Here is a 24,924-nt window from a genome sequence, read left to right as displayed (position 1 = left end):
TTTTTATAAAAGCAGTTTTACGGCACTTGATCTCGTCGCTATGGAAACAAAGACGCTAAAATGCAATCACCCGCAAATTAGCTTCTCTGCTAGTTCTTGTGATATTGATTTCTTAATATTTCCTGTTAGTATTCTCCACACTGCAAAATCATTGTTTATTCAGCTATGTGTAGGCCTATGCAAAATATGGGACAAATAGCGTACAGTAGCCTATTGGTTTGATTTCATTTTTGATTTCATATGGGACGATCCCGTATTTTACGGGATTTTGGCAACCCTAGTGAAAATATCGAATGCCCTACTCTGAGAAAGCTTCCCATGTGCACTTATGCCCTGCTTTCAATGAATGTCCCACATCCGTTTCCATTTTAAAGACGACATGAACACTTGAACACCACCACACACACCGAGGAGGAGAGAGAGATTTTCGGTTGTGATAAGAGGGTAGATAAGAGGGTGTGCTACTGCAGGAGGGTCTGTCAGGTAGGAATAACTTTACAAAACTTCGTAAAGCATGTAGGAAAGTCAGTGAATGTGTTTGACCTTGAGTAGATTTGTGTGAAAGTGCTGAGTGAGTTGAATGTCCAGGTAATTCCTGCTTTCTGATCTCAATCAGATAACAGTAGTCTGTCAGAAACCCTGAATCTAGTCAGAAGATGTGACAACAACTTTCAAATGTGCACCACTGACCTGACACAAGATGCAAAATATATTGGGGTTCACATATAGCCTACACAATATTTTCACAGTTATAGCTTCACTTATGTAATAAATATCTTAAATAAGAGATCAAAAGAGCTAGACCATTGCCCCCTGCTGACTGTACCAAAGACTACAGGCATTATCTAGTACTAGAAGATACTTTTCGCTATGACATATTTCTGGGTAAGATTAATAAATAAATAAATAATAAAAAAACTAAAATACATGCGCATTAGGTTGCTGGGGGATTTTTTCATTAATCTCTTGCCTGCAGAACACGCCCTCTGTCTTTGTCTCTACTGCCACCTTGTGTTCACATCTTGAACGGCAGGGATGGTGCTTTAATTTTAGCAATAAAAAAGTAGTTTTGCCCATGTAGTGTTGCTCTCTATTTCAAGGCCTATCCAGTATAAAATGGTTGCGGAACATGCAGATAGCTTTAAGCTGGTCATAAAAAGTGCTGGGTTAAATATGGGCAAACCCAGCAGGTTGGTCTCTGGTCTGGTCAAGTTTCAGCTTATAATACCCCACAAATTTGCCCCTATTTGGGGGTGAGCAAAAACATGCCTTTTACTATATTACTATATTGCTGGCTAAAAAAAATAAATCCAAAATTGGTTGAAAAAAATGGCTGGGTGAAAACAACCGAATCCCTGGGTTTGTCCATATTTAACCCAGCATTTTTTAGAGACAATAGGTGCGTCCCAATTCGCATACTTATGCACTATTCTGTGACGTTTTTAAGTATAAATAGTGTGAGTAGTGTGTTCACACAGAAAATTCCAAAAAGAAAAAGTGCACTTAAAATACCACTAAATTAACGGAAAAAACAAGTGTGGAATGTTGGACACTCAGTGCTCTCAACTGTCCCAGCTTTAATTACGTATTGGAGGGGAAGGGAGGATCGGACTCCGTTGTTAAATGACAAAATAACCTTATATAATTCACGCACTACATGGATGAGTGCATAGTGCACAAGTACATAGTGTATAAGTGCATAGTGTATAGTGCGTCATTTGGGACGCAACTAATGTTTCAAAAACCAGTTGTTTTTGAATTGAATTGAATTGAATTGATTATATTTTATTATCCCATTGCTGGGAAATTCATCTTGGACAACCATGACATAGCCAGTACAACATTAAACTCACATAAACAATACAAACATAATAAATTACTAATAACCGCAAGCCAGATAAAAGAACAGTACCCACCCTGTTCTTTAATTTAAGCAATTCCCTATTTAATAGTTTAAATGCACAAAATATTTTTTGTAGCGATTTGATTTGCACATCAAAATCCTCAATCGTCTCCCCGAGGGTAACATCTTAAAATCCTAAAATGTAAAATGTGTGTCTCATCAGCAACAATTTTCTTAGCTTGTCTTAGAATAGATGTCTCATACTGCTCCTGCATGGGTCGCTTCTCATCACACGCTACAATCTTTAGAGCAGTGTCTACAAGTCGTGCAAGTTTTGATTTTCATTGGACAGTCAGGATACCATGCTGTATATCAAACTTACATGTTTAACCTTCGCAAAAAATATAGCCTCTGCTGCAATCTAGAACACAGACTGTCAATGTGCATGATGGTGCAAGCTTCTGGCCAGCTAAAACACCTAAACAACTATTGGTTTATAGGAGAGAACATACAGTTTCCAAATCTGACTGTAAACCTGACAACCTACTGTGAATATTGTTGGCTCTGTGATGAATTATGTCCCTCTATTGCAAGCCTCTTTGCATTTAAGAGTCTGCTAAATACATAAGGTTAAGAAGACTGTGGTTGTATTTGGGGGAAAAAGGGTAAAAAAAAAAGACAGCTAATCCAAAAATATTATGAAAACATTTATCTAGCCTATATCAAAAAATTGACAGGTGTGTCCAGTGACAATAATGTGCGGAATGGGTTCAATAATGTGAGGGACGTGCTCTCGGGCGGAAATGGGGTGGGGGTCTATGACGAGCATATTCGATGGGAATCGCGAAAGGGAGGGGACGCGAGTAGCGCAGAACCCGGATGCTGATGCTGCTCGTGTCGGATGGGGAAAAGGAATACAGGGAGAGTGAGAGCTAGAAAACAGAGAAAGGCCCCACTGACAGAGGGTCTGCTGTCCCTGCGGTCTCAAGGCAACCGAGGCGAACGGATTAAAGCCAGGCGGTTTCAAGCGACTGTAACTCAGGCTCGAGAGAATGAGTCCACGCGCGGTAGCCGAGGCGACGGGAGGAGAGCGCGAGAAGATGCTGTGATATGCACATAGCCAGCGCGAGCGGGAGGGAGGGGGAGAGGAGGCTCCTACACTAGTTAAAGATGCTTGTTTTTTGACCAGGAATGTGTTCCGTACGCATAAAGAAAGGGATTTCTGGGCAAACACTAGATCTGACAATAGCGCAATGTACACTTGACACGCGCACTGTGGATTAATAGGCGGATTCATGTGACGGAAGACACTGAGGCTTTCTTTCGCGAAAGGGTGGCTGTTTTCTCCCGTGCAATTCTCCCATATTTCCGGATGTGAGGCCTGGAAGAGACCGTAGTTTATATCAGGCACGGGACGCTCATCCTTCACATCCTCACATTGATTCAGATAACACTTCTGATAAAAGAAGGAGACACTAAATCTTAGACAGAATAAGACGTGTAAGGTGTCACAAACCGGATGTGCGGCTCTTTCGCAGGATAGATGTGGCCAAGTTTTTAATAAATAGGTCACTTCCAGTTTGACTTTAACGGGATGCCTCATAAACATATGTCTTAATACCGGCGAATATAAACAGATGACCGAACCAGGCTATCTAATAACCCCGTTATCTTCAATATTCATAATCATTTTACTGTTGCTCACAGCTATTATCTGATGTAGCTAGTCCTGTAGTGTTATAGCCCATATACTGATACAGATTTCATCGTGTCCCCTCATCTTTCATCCAACAGACACCACAGGCCGCGTAAATCGCAATAACAGCTGTAATTTGGCATATAGGCTCGGCTGGTCGCGCACCCCCTGTTTATTTTTTGATATTTGCGAGCGGAAAATGTTAGCGATCGATTCCCGGCAACTTTAAGGAGACGGCAGATGTTTGGGAGTAGGCCACGGCACTGACATCACGCCTCAGCATCCCTGTGTCATCGCTCACCGTCTGTGATGTCTGTACGGCGGAGCTATTACGTGAGCAGGACAGGCACCAGTGGATACATTGTGAAAATACACTGATTTACCCCCTTATATTGTGACACAACATCGCTGTCGAACGAAATGTCCAGTAAGGAGTTGTCGGGGAGTCAGGCAGCTCAGTATGTCGGGCCCTACCGACTGGAAAAGACGCTGGGGAAGGGCCAGACAGGTAAGAGCATTTCCTCTTTGGGATATTAGCACTCAGTTAATGCATTGGGATAAATTCTGCTCTACTTCGCGCGTATCATTCAAGAATTAATCTATTGAAAGGGTGATTCTGCAGTAAGCAAAGCGGTTAATGTGTGTGCAGGGGTATTTCAGCTGATGAAATCAAATGAGGCACACAACTGACAGTATAAGGGCAGTGTTGGAGAGAGGAAGATTAATTTATCTTCCTGGCGTTTTTTATTATTATTATTATTATTCATGTGGTAGTGATTCATTTGTATTGTTTCAATGCCTGAATGTGATTGAAAGCTTGTTTTCTCATTAATTTATTAAAACTCAACAGTATCTATTCTTGTCACTAGTGCTTACTTTTGTTTTTCAATATTAAATTTCCATAGTTTATATTATGCTGGTACTTATCCCACATTTATCTATTCAGTTATTCACTGTTACTAGTTACTGTTCTTTTGCTTTTAGTACTTTCCTGTTAGAGACAGATTTCTTTTCTTTGTTACTTGTAACAAATTGCACATTTTTTGCAGTTAAATCTATGGGAATCTGTGGTTCAAATATTCTTTTCACTTCTGACTAATATGTATTTCCATTGTAGCTGGAACCTATTCCAGTTTTACTAGTAACTGTTCAATATAATCTAGTAATTACTAGCTACTATTCTAGTAGTTAATATGTTTATTCTAGTACTTTTTCTAGTGCAAATTTAATTGTTACTAGTGCGTATTTACGTGAAATTAGTAACTATCCAAATTGTTGTATAACATTTCCCTCCCTGTTCTAGGTAATTAATAGTTAAACAAGTAACAACTTGAATACATACCAGTGTTTAATAAATAGGTAGTGTCTAACCATTAAGTACTAAGAAAACTTTAATTGGTAAATGGTAACTTAAAATGAATTTGCAACAAATTGCAATTTTTTTGTTACCAGTAACAACGAAATAGGAAATGTAACTAGCAGAAATTCAAATAAGTATTTATAGTATTCTAGTATTAAAAGTTAGTAGTAAAATTGAAAGTAATTCCAGTCACTACTACACTGTAAAAAATAATTTTCACAAAATTTTTTCTTTTGTCAAATCAACTTCAATAATTAATGTGATTCAGATAACATAATATTTTGAGTTTCTGTTGATTAAACCAATCGCCTTCATTGTATTAACTCAAAATTTTAATTGCAATGAACTCAAAATTTTAAGTCAACCAGGTAACTTACTTTTTTTAAAGTTAAACCAACAATTGTTTTTACAGTGTAGTCATGTAAACCAGGACGCTAGTTAGTTTTGAGCAATAACAATGGCTAGTTGCCACAGATGTGTTCTGAATTCAAAGGCCACAGTGTCAGTACATTGTAAACTGAATGTGAATGTGCACAAGAGTGATATACTGTAAACCTATATGCATTAAGAAGTAGACTAGGTGTCCATTAATGATTTATGTGATTGCATGAACAGTATATACTAGTGTTTTTTGGATATCAATAGTGTTTTTGGTAGTACTACATTTTTGAAATTACTGCATTGTAAATTACACAAAACTGTGCAGTGTGCAGTCTGAATGTTGCTATTATACGCTGCCTGCTTTTCAGTTTCTGAAATCTCATCTGTATTTTAATGTTGCCCACTTTTAGAATGCATCTAATGAAGAATGACCATCTGTGTTCCTCTTGCAGGTCTGGTGAAGTTAGGAGTTCACTGTATCACAGGACAGAAGGTGGCCATAAAAATAGTTAACAGAGAAAAGCTATCAGAGTCTGTTCTTATGAAAGTAAGTCTTGCATGCAAAGAATTTACAACTGAAACTTTTAAAAGTTTTTCCCAGTCATCTCCTGCTTTTGGAGCATTTTCTTGTTTACAGTAGGTCTTCAATAATGACACAGCAGCTGCATAACTCCAACTGCTTTATTAACCACAGTTTATGCTGCATCTGCCCTTATGTTCCGTACTAAAGAAATGCAAGACTTGTTCAGTCATTTTTGTCCATGTCTGCTCTGTATCGTCAGACTGTATTGCTAAAATGTTGACTATTAATTCACATCTAATAGAGAGTGATCATCTTTGCTTGGTCTTTTCCTACATTAAAGTTGCTCCTTTTCTCTCTTCAACTCTCATTCAATGTCCCTCGCTCTCCCCGTTTCTGCAGGTGGAGAGAGAGATAGCTATTCTTAAACTAATAGAGCACCCTCATGTCCTAAAACTGTATGATGTGTACGAGAATAACAAATATCTGTAAGTACTGCTCTGTTTCTCCACACATCTGAAGCATGCCTGGTCTTGTCTTGTCTTGTCTTGTCTAGACTTACATCCTGCATTCTCTGGAGGTGTGCTCATGTGGACCATTTCATGTGCATCTATCTCTGTTCATGTGTTTCATAAATGTCTTTCTCTCAGGTATCTAGTGTTGGAACATGTATCTGGTGGGGAGCTATTTGACTACCTGGTAAAGAAAGGCAGATTGACCCCTAAAGAAGCTCGAAAGTTCTTCAGACAAATCATATCTGCGCTAGACTTCTGTCACAGTCACTCTATATGGTAAATGTCACTTTTACTTTTTATTTGATGTGCTGCATACACAAGTTCCTTTATAGGCAAATTTTTCATAACATTTTTGCATTATCAGCAAGTTTTGCGATATTAAGACAATGTGGTTATGTGTTGAGAAGTTGCAGCCAAGTGAAGAAGACTAAGTTGACTAGCATTATTTCCATATGTACAGATATACTACTGTTCAAATATAAATGACTGTATATATACTACTGTTTATATACTACTGTTTTTTTCCCTTTTTTTTCTTTTTTTTTCAGATTTATACTTTTAATTACCAAAGATGCATTAAATTGATCAAAAGTGACAGTAATGACATTTATAATGTTACAAAAGATTTCTATTTCAAATAACCCTGAAGAAATGCATTTTGGGTTCCACAAAAATATTAAGCAGCTCAACTGTTTTCAAGATTGATAATAATAAGAAATGTTTCTTGAGCATCAAATCATTATATTAGAATGATTTCTGAAGGATCATGTGACACTGAAGACTGGAGTAATGATGCTGAAAATTCAACTGTGCCATCACAGGAATAAATTACATATTATAATATATTAAAACAAAAAACAGTAATTTTAAAATGGAATAATCTACGATATTACTGTTTTGACCAAATAAATGCAGACAAGCATAAGAGACTACTTTCAAAAACAAAACATTTGAACGGTTGTATTGATAGTTTCCAATGTTTATTTTTTGTATGTTGAGCATCCTTTTTGCATTAAATAAACAAACAAACAAATAACAATATGAAAACGTATTACAAAATTGTGTAATTTATTCTTGTGACATACAGCAAAGTATACAATACAATAAATAGCTCATTATTTTTCTGTAAAGGAATTCTGGTTTCAGGTACTTTAGGAAGAGCATTACAGTATACAAAGATATATTACAATGCTGTCATTACGTCCTTTTTTATCAGCCACAGAGATCTTAAACCTGAAAACCTCCTGCTGGATGAGAAGAATAATATCAGGATTGCAGACTTTGGCATGGCCTCCCTACAGGTTGGGGACAGCCTGCTGGAGACCAGCTGTGGGTCAGTAGTTTGTGTTTATCTGCTTTTAATTCTGTGCTATTGAAGATAAAGTATTAATGCTCTGCATTATGTATCTTCAGATCACCCCATTATGCATGTCCTGAGGTCATCAGGGTAAGGATGATGCTCTTAGAGCATAAGCACCATATGTTTTATTGTATAAGTCTCATATATTCACATCTAACAAAACAGCCAGTGTGTATTTGTACTTAGTGTTTTTGTATTTACAGGGAGAGAAATATGATGGACGTCGGGCAGATGTATGGAGCTGTGGGGTTATTCTCTTTGCTCTGTTGGTGGTAAGAAGCTTGCTGTGTGTTATATTTGTCATTTTAAAACCTCCTTTACTTGTCCTTAGCAACTTAGCAAATTGCTAGCTCTCGGTTGCACTCAGAAATGTGTGTGAATTGTTACATCTCACCTCACAGGGAGCGTTGCCCTTTGACCATGATAACCTGCGTCAGCTGTTGGAGAAGGTGAAGAGTGGAGTATTTCACATGCCTCACTTCATTCCTCCAGACTGCCAGGCTCTCCTTCGTGGCATGATTGAGGTCAACCCTGAGAAACGCCTCACGGTATAGAACATGCACACAATGCACCTCTTTTTATATATAGATATAGTCACTGGGGTTGCACCGAAATGAAAATTCTGGGCCGAAACTGAAAATTCTGGATGCAAACTGAAAACGAAACTAACTTTTTAATTAAATTCCATAATTTTATTGAATCTGAATTTAAAAAGTACAAGCCAATAAATGAAATGTAACTAAAATTGGATAGAAAATATATTAATATTAAATATAAATATATTATTCTTCATGCAGTTATGCAGCAGAATCAGATTTAACAGATTTTTTCAACCAATTATCCAAATAATGTATAGTCCTACAAATCTGTTATTATCAGATTTGTGAGCAGAGCATAGCTTGGAATGGATCAGTGAATGAGAGGGTAGCGTCATTTTACCAGCGTTGCTCAGCATGGCTATACCACACCATGTTACAGCACAGCAAGTCTGTTGCAAACAGAAACAAGTCTACTACAGAGAAATTTCATGTCGGTACGTTATTTGCTTTTCCGGTGAGTGTGAGAGGTACATGAGTAAATTATTCGCTTGGGCCATGAGCGACTGAGCACAGAGTGCACATGCATAGAGCAGAATATTGAGCAGAGCAAAGTGGGTGCCGGTACAGACTTACCTGCTGGTCTAGAGGTGCTTCAGAATTGTGCATCTTCAGAAGCGGAGCCACTCGCAAAGTTACAAGAAAAGCTGTACGAGAATGAAACCTGAGCACTGAACATGGAGGGGCAGGGCGGCATATATTTTTTGGCTTTTTTTCTCTTTCGGCCAAAAACCGAAAATGCCATTTTTGGCCTATATTTTTCAGCGGCTGAAATTTTGGTGCATGCCTAACATTCACTTTTATTCAAAAGTTTGGGGTCAGTAAAAGGCTGCATTTATTTGATCAAAAATACAGTGAAAACAGTAATATTGTGAAATATTTCAATTTTTCTATTTTTTTATATTTAAATATATTTACAAATGTAATTTTTTCTTGTGATGGTAAATCTGAATTTTTAGCATCATTTCTTCAGTCTTCAGTGTCACATGATCCTTCAGAAATCATTCTAATATAATTATCTGCTCAAGAAATATTTCTTATTATTAATGCTGAAAATGGGTGGCACAGTGGTTCGGGGCATAGCACTGTTACCTCAGAGCAAGAAGGTCTATGGTTTAAAGGTGCTAAAGAGGATGTTTTGTTTTATACATTTTTGCAATATTACTTGAAACTGTCTTTACTAACTGATAAAAGACCATTTATTAGGTGCACTGAAAGTAATAATATTAATATACATCATCTGTGCACGAGGTAGGGCCTTAAAAACATCAGCGATCATCGCGTAAACGATTGGCCCTCTGGCTTGTCAATCACTGCCGTGACGTTCCTTGTGAGAGACGTGCGCGGCTGCGCGCTCCAGTAACTTTCCACACTCCACAGGCGCCGCATGCAATGTTTTTGTCAGGAGACAGGAGTAACAACTGCAGATTATGAGTTACCTGCGGTGAGTCCGACATAATGAATCCAAAAAACACGACACAGCGAATGCCGGTGGTAAACACTCGTGTTCAGATACTCGTGCACGAGTTTTGGGAGGCATTCCCTTGAAATGAGCTGTGAAGGAGGGGGGTTGTTCTTACGCATGCGCTCATTTCAAAAACTCACTAACAGTCTTTGGATTCTCAGTCAACGAAAAGACCCTCTCTATCACCTTTAAGTCCCGGGTGAGCCAGGACTCCTTTCTGTGTGGAGTTTGCATGTTCTCCCCATGTCAGTGTGGGTTTCTTCCGGGTGCTCTGGTTTTCCCCACACAGTCCAAAGGCATGCAGGTTAGCTGGATTTGATATGCCAAATTGGCTGTGTGAGTGTGTGTCCCAGAACTCTCAGTGCTAGGTTGAGTTAGGAAGGGCATCTGGCGTAAAACCTGTGCCAAATCCAAATCCAGTGTGTGTGTGTGGATAATTCTGATGACACGGACGCTGCATATGTGGAAAATATATATCAATGTTGAAAACAGTTGTTCTGCTTAATATTGTTGTGGAGACTGTCATACATATTTGTCAGGATGAATTGAAAGTTCAAAAGAACAGCATTTGTTCAAAATAGAAATCATTTGTAACATTATGAATGCCTTTATACTGTCACTTTTGATCAATTGAATTCATACTTGCTAATAAAAGTATTAGTATTCTTAGTGTACTGCCAAGATATATTTATGATAATTCTTGTTTTTTCTTTTCTCAGTTGGAAGAAATACAAAAGCACCCCTGGTATCAGTAAGTATCGCGTGAGCTATCTTGAATAAATCACAAAAGAAAATTCTGACATAATTTCTCCCATTTGCAGTCCCCATCGAATACAAAAGCAGAATTGAAAAATCTTTGAGCAGCTTTTGTTCACTCATCAACAGTTTATAGTATGTTTGTCAAGCTCCACAATGTTTTGTGTAACAGTCAGACTGAATTTACATTGCTTTTAATTAAACGTCATTGCCATATTTAGGAGCAGAAATAACAACTTAAATTTGGATCTGCTCCTCACACAAAGCTATCACATGTCTTCTGAAGATCTAGAATATAGCGTACAAGTCATAAGGACCGCTTTTCTGGTCTTTTCTTTGTCTGCAAAAATTCTTCTGCTTTCCACAGGACTATTCCATTAAAATCAATTTTTTTTGTGTTGTTGTATCTAATGTGTACTCCACATTGGTTTGTTTGTGTGTCTTTCTGTCTCAGAGGGGGCAGGAATGAGCCGTGTCCAGAGCAGCCACCCCCGAGGCGCGTGTGTGTGAAGAGGATTCTGTCTCTTACAGATCTGGACCCTGATGTTCTGGAGAGCATGCATTCCCTGGGCTGCTTCAGAGACCGTGTCAAGCTCACCAGAGACCTGCAATGTGAAGAGTGAGTCTGAACATCTGTGTGTGTGCTCAAGACATTTCAGCCTGTCATTCAGAAAAGAAATCGTTTGTTAAGTTGTGACGTAAGAAATGCTGCTTCTGGGTCCAACTCATTTCACTTGAGAATACGATCTCATTATAGTATTCTTATGAGCACTATTTATTCATGTTAGACATTTAAGCGATGCATTAAATAACTTGTAGTGTATAGTGTACACTACAGTCTCTGTGCTCACAGCATCCCGGACACAAATATTTTAGCGATTTATAAATGAATCACTGTCTGGCCATCTGGGATTTTGGTATGGAGATTTTTTGGTAGTATTACATCACATTGTGAGTGTATATTAGCACCGTTTGTTGTTTTCTTTTGGCATCTGATGGAGCGTTTGGACCTGGAAGCTGTGGCGCATGACTTCAGCTTTAACAAGTTTTCAAACACGTTCAAATAGTCACCATTCTTATTTCTTATGCATTTCTTATCTCCATTCTTATTTCTTATGTATCTCTTATAATTTCTTATGTATCTCTTCTCTGATGACGTTTTGCGGCGTGATGGTTTGACAACCTGTCACTCACATGAGATCCAATCAATTCCCAATGGACAAAATCAAGTCCCGCCCTACATTTTTGTTGTTCAATAACTTTAAGTTGAATAATTAACTCCTGCGAGGACTTCAGATGATGCAAACTCTGAAACAACATGCTCCAATGCTAAATTTTCTATGTATCGTAATCATTATGTTCACAACTTAAAATAATTACTTAAATGAGCTTATGGTTTCTGCCTAAAATTAATACATTTTTAGCTAACTGTGTGATTTTTATATGAACATTTCTGAAATTTAGAGTGATCTGTTATCAGAGGTGACTTATTTCCTGGTAGTGACGTTAAAACATAACAATTTGTGTATCTGACTCTGAGTGTTTCATTTGTTATATATTTTTGTTTGTCATTCAGTTGTGATGTTAAATAAAGCATTAAAAACAGAAGAAGAGTATTGCAACATGTCAGCGGGAAACTTAAGGCTCATATATTCTCCTCTCATGCAGTTACAGATGCAGCATTTTGACTGAACCACTTCTTCTGCTGCTGCACGAGATGAGAATGCAGTTTTATCATTTTTTGGGTCAAGAAAGAGTCTGAGTTTGCAATATATTTCCTCCTGCCTACTGCAAAATGCTCGCTCTGTCTGGATGTGCTTAAATCCACAGACACATGTCACATATCACACGTGCGCACTTCAAAAAGCCAACAGATAGCAGGTTAATGCGTTTACATGCTGGGCAAAAATGGTGTAAGGGGCAAAAATCTAGCTGTGACGATCGGTTTATGCTTAAGCTGTTTATGACCTTACTCCGATAAAGGAAAACGGGTTAACACGTTTACATGATCGTGTGCATTGTCGGCTTATTAAGCATAATCGTGTTAAGGACATGCATGTAAACGCACTCACTCATTCCAATCCTGGATGACTTGCTTTCTTCTGTGAAAAAAATATTTTAAAGAATGCTTTTGTCGATACAATAAACATCATTTGGGTCCTCTGACTGGCATCTCTCCCTTCCCAGAGAAAACCAGGAGAAGTTGATCTACTACCTTCTGTTGGACAGAAAGGAGCGTTACCCTAGTTATGAAGATGAACATCTTCCCCCTAGAAATGATATTGGTGAGTACATTTTTGGAGTTCAGGTCTGTGTGTGTTGCTGTAACATTCAAATCTAGTCATTGAACGCCATGAGAATAGTTGGTAACCTAGAAAGCATGCTGGTGCTTTAGGCCTGAAAGTAAGCCAGTTTCATTTAAGGGCTCTAAGGCAAACGTCAGTGATTTGTAAATGTAACATATTGAGGGCTTGTTCCCCAAAATAAACTGATCAAGACCAGACCAGGACTAAAAAGAGACTTCAAGGTGGAGAATCATCATCATTAAGAGCTTGACAGGGCAGTCGGAGCACGTGGTTGTTTTAGGGCAGTGTAGTGAGAGGGAGAACAGGTGCTGCAGGTTGGATCAGAGCGGGACTTCCTGTTTGCTGAGAAAAAGTTGTCAATCTGGCATCAATGCTGACACGATTTTTCATGTTACTATTTACTGACATAACTTGTGTTTATTTAGAGGCGTATTATTTGAAAGGAATGTCTCTCCCTGATAGGGCTGCACAGTTAATCACAATAAAATTTGAAATAATCTAAGTAAATCATTCATAAAGTGCACTGAGAACAGTGGCAGATCCACTTTTTTTACATTCATGTAAATGTTAACATGACAAGCAGTTTTCCACCAAAAATAAAATAATAATAAAAAAATACTCTACAAAAATTACTATTGTACTCTAAAATAAAAAGCTAATAATAATAATAATTTATTATTTACATTAATTGGGACAAAAAAAAAAAAAAAACTGTAAATGCAAAGCAGAGTGAGACTTAAAAGGGGACTAAAAAATGTATTTCCCTTTAAGTTTCTGGTACAATGTGAAAAGCAAAGAGAACAATTTTTTTGATAACTGAAAGAGTCTGAGTTGTTTCTTTTGCTGAGTATACCCAATTGTGAACCCTTAAAGTGTACAGTAACTTTTTCAGACTTATTTTTCAGAGCAGAGTCCAAGCAGAAATGTAAAAAGTAATTCACTTGTTATTTTATAGTTTTTGCACACCCTATTTCATTGTGATTTTGAATCTTTTTGATCTTTTTGCTTAAATATCTAAGCTGCAGCAAATTGTAAGATGTTAAATGTTTATTATATTGCAGTTTTCAAGTTGGTTGCATCAAGGAGAGATTCTAATTCAGCAGTTCTTTTATTTTAACAATATAAACAAAACAAGATACACTCAACCAACTTAACACTGAAATGAGAACAAACAGGGACAAACAGAAAATAAGAGCTATATATACACACAGAGTGAGCTCATTGACTTGAACAGAAACAGGTATGTAACTAATCAAAAATCATGGAAACAAACAAGTAAAGGGAAGACAGGAAAGCGGGAACCGAACAGAACAGAACCAAACCATAACACAGTGAATCAAACATACTCCTTGACAGCAGTGCAAATCTGACAGAATCTTGTCAAAATATAAGAAAATAATTACAATCTGATTTTTTTCAAACCGTGCAGCCCTACTGCCTGACTAATAACACCTGTCTATCATCTCACTGTCATGTCATGACTCGTCTCTCATATAGGCCATGTTGTATGCAGATACTATTTACCCTGTTGCTTAGAAGCTCTTTCTCTCATCTACACACTGAAAAGGACTTCTTTTTCAGCTTCTATGCTAATTTCCCTCCTAACACTGTAATACAGAGAATCTCTGCTGCATTGCAGTTGTATATTTTATATATAGTTATATATAAAAAACAAACCTTAGATTCCATCTTGGATATAGTAAGGTTTGTCATGTGACTTGTTCATGAAGTGTACACAGTAGATGTTTGTGTTACAGTGGGTGTATGTGTGTTGTTGTGGTTGTGTAATCAGATCCTCCCCGTAAGCGGGTGGACTCGCCCATGCTGACCCGTCATGGGCGCTGTCGGCCGGAGAGAAAGAGTCTGGAGGTACTGAGTGTGACAGACCAGGGCTCTCCAACACCTCCCCGCAGAGCACTGGATACCTCTGCACATAGCCAGAGGTACATGCAAACTGTTTAAGATGATTTTATAATGACCTTCATCTGAAAGTCAGGCTTGATGTACCACATGTGTCCTCTGTTCAACTTTAAGTGGCTTCCAAAAAATGTGCAGGTAAAACCTTACGGGGCGAATTCACAAATGAGTTGCACCACTTTTGTGTATATTTTAGTGCAAATTTGTGCCTTATTCAGTAATCAAACACAATCCAGTATAAATGTGCTGAAATAGCAAAATTAAGTTTAAATTTAAATAAAATTCCTCTACTGTCATTTAAAAAAATGTAAAGTAAACAGTAAAGGGCATTTTTCACGATGACAAGTAGTTGCTAAATACTGGTTGTGAATAAATTAATCTCTGATTGGTCAATGAGACACGGCTTCTGTGAAAAGAGTGTTTTATGTTGTTTGTGGTGTCCCCTTCCTGTCTCTCATGTGCCCTTGTAATAATGTCAAAATAATGATTTCTCAGCACATGAATGACCAAGCAAAGTCATGGGAAGTGGGAAACTTAGAATTGTAGATGATACCTGTGTTGTGTGACGTTTGAGTGTTGATTTAAAACAAGGTGAAAACAAAACATTGATTTATAATATAGATAATATCATATGAACCGTCTATATATAAATAGAGATCAGTGAGTGGAAAGCAAGTATCTAGTGAATGGTGTAAAGTGAGTAATTCCTTTCACAGTTGCTAAGACTTTTACTGACACTAGAAATGTGTATATCTAAGCAAACAAACATATCCATGAACATAAAGGGGTGTTTGACTGATATGTCCTGGTGTTCTGACAGGTCCCGGTCAGTTAGCGGAGCTTCAACCGGCCTCTCATCCAGTCCCCTCAGCAGTCCTCGAGTAAGTTACTCTACACTTGTTGGCCATATTGATATTGGATTAGAAGTAAAATACCACTATGCAGTGCTCAGTTTACAATGGTGAAAATTGTTGTGCTTGTTGTTGTTATTGTGGTATGAATAGCAAAGCTGAATTGGATTCAGTTGCTCTTTTTATGTTCATCTACTTCATACTGTCCTCATACTGGAGTCATTATTCACACCAAAGACACACACACACACACACGCACGCACACTCACACAAATATATTTAGCATGTTTTAACTTGCAAGTTTTGCATCCTAACTATTGTTTACTAATTTATACTAGATTTCACATACTAAAGAGCTATGCATCATTTTCCTAACTCTTCTCAGTTGAATTCTAATGTTAATAATCATATACCATAGCTTTCATTAACGCTCATGACCATTGCTGTGTCCATCTCTCCATTCCTCTTTCCCTCTCCATCCTTCTATCCTTTCTCTTCCTACCTGTCAGAGCCCAGTTTTCACTTTCAGCCAAACTGAAGTCACCTCTGCTTCCACCGCCCAGTCTAAAGACCCCAAAGCAGGAAGTTCCACCACACCCCGGGCATCCCAACGTGTACCTGACCAAAAAACCCAGACCCTGCCCTCAAAAGCAGCCTCTGACCGTCCCCACCTGCAGTCTATGAAGTCCCTCCCCCTGCAGACTCCTCCGTCTCCTTCGCCTTCCCCCTCTCCGCTCCTGTCCCCCATCCCTCGCTTCTTCTTCCCTGCTCCTTCTGTCCTGAAGTCTGTCACTAAGACCATCTATCCTAACTCTGCCCATGTGTCGCAGGTTACCCCACAGGGCTCCCCACTCCCCACCCCTCTGGGGACCCCTGTGCACCATCCCCAGCACCCCCCACCCACCCCGCCCTCCTCCTCCTCCTCTTCTTCCTCCTCACGAGCTGAAGGAGGTGGTGGTGGTGTGGGTGGTGGTTCCCTGTCCCTAACCCCACCCTCCAGTCCTGGGGGAAGTGGTGGAATGGCTGCCAGTAGTTCAGCCCACTGGAGGACACGACTCAACTCCTTCAAGAACAACCTGCTAGGATCGCCACGGTTCCATCGCCGAAGGCTACAGGGTGAGAGAAGCTTCAACCGACATCTTACTATTGTTAATTAATCAAACGTCACTGTAACATTTTTGACTTTCTTGTTTGTTTCACTAGTCCCTACATCAGAAGACATGTCCAGTTTAACTCCAGAGTCCAGCCCAGAGTGAGTGTTTAGAGGAATAAACAAAATCTGTTATTGGCTTTGTTTTTTTTTCTTCATTTAGTTGTATAGCCATATTGTTCATGCTCATTTCCCATATTTTTACTTTAAGATTGCCTTTGCCATAATGTAACAGTACATCTTTCATACAAAAAAAGAGTTTAAATGAAATATTTAGCAAATCTCAGTGTTGCTATTGTTAACTAAAACAATTAAAAATGATTTTCGTTCTTTAAAATAAAAAAGAAGTAAAAATACTGAAATAAAAAACAAACCTAATATGAAATAAAAAACTGAAATAAAATATGTTTGTTGAAGTACTAAGGCCTGGTTTCACAGACAGGGCTTAGATTAAGCCAGGATTAGGCATGTAGGGCATTTAAGTAGCTTTTATAAAAGTTCACTAGAAAAAATAAAACATTACTGGTGTGCATCTTGAGACAAGACAATGGCTCAGACATATTTTAAGGTATGTCAGTGCAAGTTGCTTTCAGTTAAAACAGCTCAAATATGCATTTTAGTCTAGGACTAGCTTAAGCCTTGTCTGTGAAACCAGGTGTACAGTTCATAAAAAAAAATAGCTACAGTTAAACAGGCTGAAAATAAAATATTTCAGAAAATTAATAAATACTATAATAATACATAGATAACACTAAAATAACACTGTGTTCATTCCAATGTTGTGAATTTTAAATTCACTTGTGAAATTTAAAATGACTGATTTTAGTTTTTTGTTTAATTTTACATTCATTTAGACAAAATAGAATTTTAAATCAGCCATTTTAAATCAGTTGAATTTTGACATTTGTTTTGACAATGAATTTTAATATTGGTGCATCTTTAAATCTACATGTGCTATGTACCATAAATGCAGTGTTGATACAGCAACAACCTGCTCCTATGATCCAGTGTGTTTGTTTTGATGCTTTTCCAGCATATTTGGCTACTTTTCCCTGAACGTGTATAATTCTAGGAATGAAGACAGATTTACGGTGGCAGTATATTTGTGCACTTGCAGAATTAGCTTCTGTCTTTTTAAAGATAACCAAATAGCTAAATCCATTAATGATGCTATAAAGTCTCTAATGTGTATTCTGCGTACAGTGAGAGCCATGCAGCAGCAGCAATAATGTGTACTGTATGTGTTTTGTTTATTTATCTGCATATATTTTTATCTTTTGCTATAGGCTGGCAAAGAAGTCGTGGTTTGGAAATTTCATCAGTCTGGAGAGGGAAGAGCAAATTTTTGTGGTGATCAGAGACAAACCACTAAGCTCTATTAAGGCCGATATTGTCCATGCCTTTCTATCAGTTAGTATCTTTTTAGTATGTTAGGTATTTCTTTTCCTCTTCATCTTCCTCTTCAGTTCAAAAATCTTTGTTCATTCTTTTTTGAAGCTTCAAACTTTGATGTACGTCTCTGTTCTCCTTTAGATTCCCTCCCTGAGTCACAGTGTGATCTCTCAGACGAGTTTCCGGGCAGAGTACAAGTCCTCTGGAGGTCCGTCTGTCTTCCAGAAGCCTGTCAAATTTCAGGTTGATATCGCTTTCTCTGAAGGAGAGAGAGAACGAGAGAGGGAGAAAGAGAGAGACAGGGAGGGAAGGAGGGAGACTGGCATTTACAGCGTCACTTTCACCCTGTTATCAGGTATTTAAAAAGATGAGAGAGCCTGTGTCTTGTGTCTGCACATGCTGCCATTTCTACAAATGTAATAACATTGCTTTGCAGGTCCTAGTCGCAGGTTTAAAAGAGTGGTAGAGACCATTCAAGCTCAGCTTCTCAGTACACACGACCAGCCCTCTGTGCAGGCGCTTGCAGGTGAATGTTCCACACCTACACTTCCATCCAAAAACATGCACTTGTTCACAAAACATTAAATGTATACAATCATTTATTTTAACTAATTTTTACTTCTGTAATTTTATTCAAATTTTTGCATTTTAATGTGCAATAGATTTAACTCAATGCTAGTTTGTTTATTTATTTTTTATTTTATTTTTAGTTGTAGTATTTTAGGACAGCCAAAGTTATAATGTTAGAGTGTAGCAGACTGTATAAACAGCTTAACTTTATTAAAACAAAACAAAAATGATATTCAACACTATAATAAATGGAAACGGTGTGCTCTAAGCACAACCAACACAAGACAATGAACTGAGAGGAGTGAAGGGATTATATACACAAGATAATGGAACTCAGTATGAAACAGGTGTGAACTAATCAATGAAACAGTGACTGTGCCTGTGTCCCAATGTCCATAATGTCCATACTATATATAATAGTATGTGACATTAGTAATATTCAATACTATTTAGGGAGGATAGTATGCACATTGGGATGCAGGGTGTGACAACAAAATGAAAACAGGAAGTTGGGGGCAAGGGTGGGAAGTGACTCTCTTCACTCTTCATCATCCAGCTCCACTAATACTCCCACAGGCACAGATGTAAAAACTGTCTCCCACACTGGGTCAGATGGGTCAGACTTTGTTTCTGGGACAGCTAACTGGTGTCATTTAAAAATGTTTTCTTGCATAATGCAGGTCGAAATGTGAAGGTTTCATGTTTCATAATATACCTTGTATCAAAAACTAAAATTCAATTTGTGGCCATTTTTAGTTTAGATTTTAGATCTGTCCATTTATTTGAATTTCTATCAGTGAAATGTTAAAATTTTTATAATATACCATGTATCAAAATCTAAAACTAAACTGAATTAAATGAGTTAGTCAACTTTTATTTGTATTTGAATTAAAATGTTTTCAACCACAAAGCACACTCCCACCCTGATGTTTTCTTTTCTTCTCCCAGATGAGAAAAATGGGCTTTCGTCTCGCCCACCCAGCACACCGACCCGTCAGAACTCTCATCGCTCGGAGAGCGGAGGTGATCGCGTTGAGCGAGCAGAGCGCAGCGATCGAGGAGAAGGGAGCAGTATTGGTGGTAGTGCGAGTGTTCTACAAAGGAAGGGGTCTGGCAAGGATAAAACTCGCCTCCTTTCCTCAAACGGGACCCAGTCTCAGCCCTAAGTGAACTAATCAGACAAGCTGTTGAGCGGGTGGGGACAAACCCCTCCTTTGATTCCCCCCAGACATGACTCCCTCAAAGTCCATCTGCACACAACAGGTATACTCAGCCCTGATTTTCACATCACTTGCGGAAACCCTGGGATCCAACTGCGACAGAACGGTCAGGAGTGTATCCACATGGAAGTGTTCTTACATGCAAATATTCATCTGAAGAAAAAAAAAAAATACAACATCCTTTTTAGGAACAAATGATTTGAAAAGTGAAAATGAGATGTATCGCTGAATATAAACCCTAGCTACAAATTATTTCGTACACTACAAACAAGGAGTTTGACATCCATGGTCATATCAAGTGATCTTATGGCAATGAACTATACAAACCGAGGAACAAACACCAAGTGGGACAGGAAAGAATGTCTCCCAAACTTATCATCATCATTATCATAATCATAATCATTATCATAAGCAATGATCCATCAGAAAATCACATTGAGCTGCTTGAGGTAGAGAAAAGCAAACAGAATAGGAAAAAAGTGAGAAGTTCTTCATTCTTATCACCAAATGGAGCACAAAAAAGGATTTCTAAAACACTGAGTTAAAGAAAAGTGTAGGATTTTTTTCTTTCATTTTTTTTTTTTAGAACTGGAATCCAAATTTTGCAACCAAAATGCTACTATGGTCCTATGTGACTATAGCTTTATGAGCTGAGGTCGGATTATGCCTTTAGTGAGATGTTAAGTGTTGGAAATATAGGCTATGTTAAACACTTATCGTTGTAGATCCTGAACTCTGTGTTATGTTGTAGATCCAAAATCAGTCAGCGTCATATACGCAGTGGAGAGCTGCCCAATGGAAGCTACTGTTGGAAATTGTAAAGATTAGGCTGTTGTACGTCATTGCAGTTCTCAGAGTATCTTAGATCCACCCCACTCACTAAGCAGGGCACAGAGGGATGAGCAGGCATCTAGATTTCCTATGACATGTTCACACAGAGACCGAACAAGAGGAACAAAATAGCCACAGTCACTCTCTTCTGTCATATTAAGAGACAACGAGAAGGAAAATGTCTTAGCCTCCACCATCTTCTCATTTGATTCCTAGTAGAACTTCCATAAGTGGAAGTTCCAAAAAGTCTTTTTTGTGTCCTCTTTTATATTTATATTATATTTTTGAGCTGAGATGTGAAATGTTACCATCAACAAAATGAAAAAAGTGAATGTCAAAAAACAAAAATAGAAATATTTACATCTGAATTGATTTATTTAAAGACACATTTATTTATTTATTTATTTATTTATTAATTAAATGATTTATTTATTAGTGTTCAAGCTGCTCAAGTCAAAATGACGGGAGGAAAAATGAGCAATTTCGAAAATGGCAGAAAAACTTCCTATTTGTATTTGTATGCTGCAAATGTCATTTTAAAAACCATTTCAACAGCCTAATTTTCTTCATCTCATTTTCATTTCATTTTGAATTAAAAAAAAGCAAACTCACAAAGGAGTATACTGGAGAACAGCTTCCATCAAGCAATGACTCCATGCCTCGGATGTCTCCCACAGGGAAAAGATTTCAAAACCCTTAAGGATGTATAACATAAAGACTGAAGTGAACCTTATGGAAGCAGAGGAACAAAATAGAGGGAACGAGAAGGAGGCCCTCTCTGTTCGCTCTCCATCTTTGAGAATGTTACCCAGACAAGAGCCCAAAGTTTCGGACTCGTGCGTACCGGGCCAGCCCTTCGTACGAAATGCGAGCAGTATTCTGTCTTTTTTCACACATGCACACACACACACACACACTTACACACACACAAGAAGACTCTCCTTCTCAATACTGACAATATGAAACAAAATGAATGATAACTGGACTTTGATACTGGAATGCACTGTCCTAAAAAGAGAATTGTATTCAAACAAATAGTTGTCCCTTTCCTCGCCCACCCATGGGAATCAGTGAAGTGCTCTCTTAAGTGCAGACTCAGGATCAGTGGGGCTTTTTAGCTCATTACATTTGCGAATGAGGGGAACCTGATCCTGAATATCCACTTAAAAGCTCTTTCTCCAATGAGCCTCTGCCCTGAAGCCCAGAATCTGACCGTAATGCTCCACTCTCTCTCCCACCTTCTGGTCCACTCTTTTCCTGACGCAAGGAGCACTAAATGCAAAGCAAGGTTTTGCTCTGGTCCCACCTCTGCCACCATCCCGCAGCCATCACGTCCACTCTTGCCCAAAAATAGCCTAGCGGAAATACATGTACACTGAGCTTCGAACTGTGTAGTCATCAAGCAGCTCCTGCATCACCATGAATTGATTTCGAATAGCACATTGAATATATTTCAATACTGTTGAATGTTTAGGAGCATTGTTCATTAGATATAATAAGGGGTATGTTCTTATTTTAGTACACTCCAAATGCCTTAAGTCCACATATACAAAAACGGTCAGCATGCACGCTCTCAAACATGCCCAGTCACTTGCAGAGGCAGAGGAAATGCCAGAGCAAAACCCTGAAGATGTTCTATGTTCAGTTCTGTTAGTTCTCAGGCAGGGTAAGTCTGGGAGTGTGCAAAAACAGACTGTGTGGACACCAGCTCTGAGTGAATGTGAAATACACTCCACATACTTTCTCTGTGTTCATGACACTCTCCTGCTCTGTGTGTCCATCCCTTCCTCTTCCCCTTCACATTATGCACTGAATGATATTCCGTTTTTGTTACTCGCCTCACACATACAGCACACGTATCACATTTCATATGTATTGTTAGTCTTCACTTATTTACCATACATTATATACCTCGTCCTGCCCCCCAGTCATAGAATTATACTTTAGACCACCCCTCCCATCTTCTCTCATTATATACATATGCCCTGCCTGCCCCCAATGTATGCTCACCCCCCTCCCCCACCTCTGTTCATTGTAAACAGAAAATATTACTCGTATCTTCATTCTTTATCCATTCTATATTCACCTGATGATTATTGATTATCTTTGTCGTCATAACTGATTACTCCTCTTAAGATTGTAAAGCTGTACTCTTTCTTCCCCATTGCGCACAGTAGGAACATTTTTTCATAAGAAATGCAAGTCATTAAATTGGAGGGAAAAAATAATGACGAGAAAATAAATGTCTGTGTTATAATTTAAAAAATGAAAGTGCACTATTATTGCCTGTGATAAAGAACAATAAACAATACAAAAACTATTCTGTGCCATTGTGTTTTCTATATTAAAGGTGCTCTAAGCGATGTCACGTGTTTTTAGGCCAAAACATTTTTTGTCACATACAGCAAACATCTCCTCACTATCCGCTAGCTGCCTGTCCCCTGAACACACTGTAAAAAAATGCGGTCTCTGTAGTCGCCACAAGCTCCGAAAACGGCAATAAAAACAAACTGGTGCAGCCTGGACCACCAAACATAATAAACCTGCTCCAGCCAATAACCGACAAGAATGATTTTAAATGCGTGTTCATGACTGTTTCAGGAAGCACGGAGGGGAGGGGGAGGAGGAGGAGGAGGGAGGGTCTAGCTAGCCTCTGTTTCGTTTGACAACACTTCGAACGTCAACAGGAAGTTACTCCACCCAGGATCACTTAGAGCACCTTTAAGTTCATTTATTTTATTAAGTTTTCTATTTACCCATTGTTCAAATTTTTCATGCTTCTTTTCTGTTGTGCAACTTGCTTTTTAGAAGTAACAACACTGCATTGAAATACAAAGAACATAAAATGAACACCTCAATCAATAAGGAAGATAATATCATAGTTCTTAAAGGGATAGTTCACCCAAAAATGAAAATTCTGTCATCATTTAGGATGACTTCTGATTCTGGCGCTCTCTCGATTCTCATTTTACTCGATCATAGTTCAGCCTTTGACACTGTTGGCCACATGCTTTTACTAAATAGACTGGAAACTGTCTTTGGTGTTTCTGGAACTGCCCTAGATTGGTTTAGGTCATATTTTACAGGTCGCACTCAATTCGTTTTTATGGATGGTTTCAGATCTGATGTGGACTCTGTTTGTACTGGTATCCCACAGGGCTCAGTTCTTGGTCCCTTGCTTTTCAGCATTTATATTTATCCTCTTGGTCAGCCACTAAGATCCCTTAACCTTAGCTACCACTTCTATGCTGATGTTACTCAGATTTATACGCATCCTCAACCTGGTCAATTTGTGGATGTCCCTCATCTTTCCAGCTGTATTTCTGAGATTAAGTTATGGATGTCTAAGAATTTTCTCTGTCTGAATAGCTCCAAAACTGAAGTTATGCTTCTTGGCTCTCCCCACCAACTGAGAAATGCTGCTTCTATAGATATTTCAGTTGATGGTGTTGCCCTAGAGCTAACTAAAAAATCTTGGTGTTATCATTGACGCCACTCTGTCATTCGAGACTTTTGTCCAGAACACGGTAAAGACCTCATTTTTGTTTTTGACAAATTTTTGACCTATGTTGTCCTTTTCTGTTGCTGAAAAATGGATTCATTCTTTTGTTTTCTGTTAAATTGATTATTGTATTGCTCTCCTTGCTGGAGTGTCCAAATCCTCTCTTAACAAAATTGCAATACTTGCAGAATTCAGCAGCTAGAATTTTAACTGGGGCTAGGGTTGGCGACCGTATACCCCCTGTTTTGCAGACGTTGCACTGGCTTCCTGTTAAATACTGTATAGATTTTAAAATCTTAATGTTTACATATAAGGCTCTGCACGGTCTAGCTCCACAGTATTTGGCAGATCTTTTAACATCTTACACGCCAACTCGCAATTTACGATCTTCTCAGCACGGTCTCTTAGCTGTCCCCAAAACAAGGTTACGATCCAGGGGTGACAGGGCCTTTTCAACATATGCTCCAAAACTGTGGAACTCTCTCCCAACTGACATTAGGGATGCCAATTCTTTAGCTGTTTTTAAACCTTTGCTCAAAACATTCTTTTATTTGATTGTTTTGTGATTTAGTTCTTGTTGATTTGAATAATATATTGTCTTATATTGTTGTATTTTTCTTGTACAGCTTTCTTGGAAAGCGCCTTGAGAAAGCAACTTTTAAAGGCGCTATACAAAATAAATGCATTATTATT

General features: G+C 38.3%; 1 protein-coding gene across 5 annotated transcripts; it reads left to right on the top strand.

The window, feature by feature from the left end:
- The first annotated feature begins 68 nt into the window (after window positions 1-68).
- brsk1b (BR serine/threonine kinase 1b) lies at window positions 69-23,049 on the top strand. 5 transcript variants are annotated; one of them, XM_048205532.1, is made up of 19 exons: window positions 70-483; window positions 5,733-5,827; window positions 6,203-6,288; window positions 6,451-6,591; window positions 7,532-7,648; window positions 7,729-7,762; window positions 7,879-7,947; window positions 8,077-8,223; window positions 10,456-10,487; window positions 10,947-11,111; window positions 12,680-12,777; window positions 14,591-14,741; window positions 15,536-15,596; window positions 16,076-16,682; window positions 16,770-16,818; window positions 18,003-18,126; window positions 18,250-18,463; window positions 18,545-18,634; window positions 19,627-23,049. In XM_048205532.1, exons 2-19 carry the CDS (start codon window positions 5,822-5,824, stop codon window positions 19,842-19,844), a joined length of 2,409 nt encoding a protein of 802 aa, XP_048061489.1. In that variant the 5' UTR covers window positions 70-483; window positions 5,733-5,821; the 3' UTR covers window positions 19,845-23,049. The 5 variants fall into 5 exon arrangements, with proteins under 5 accessions (XP_048061507.1, XP_048061489.1, XP_048061482.1 ...); XM_048205525.1 differs by lacking the exon at window positions 70-483 and adding an exon at window positions 2,275-4,047; XM_048205541.1 differs by lacking the exon at window positions 70-483 and adding an exon at window positions 2,283-4,047 and having other exon boundaries at window positions 16,397-16,682.
- Window positions 23,050-24,924: the final 1,875 nt, after the last annotated feature.

Source organism: Megalobrama amblycephala, linkage group LG1 (genome assembly GCF_018812025.1).
Source record: "Megalobrama amblycephala isolate DHTTF-2021 linkage group LG1, ASM1881202v1, whole genome shotgun sequence".
Lineage (NCBI taxonomy): Eukaryota > Metazoa > Chordata > Actinopteri > Cypriniformes > Xenocyprididae > Megalobrama > Megalobrama amblycephala.
This window is presented reverse-complemented; position numbering and strand designations above follow the sequence as displayed.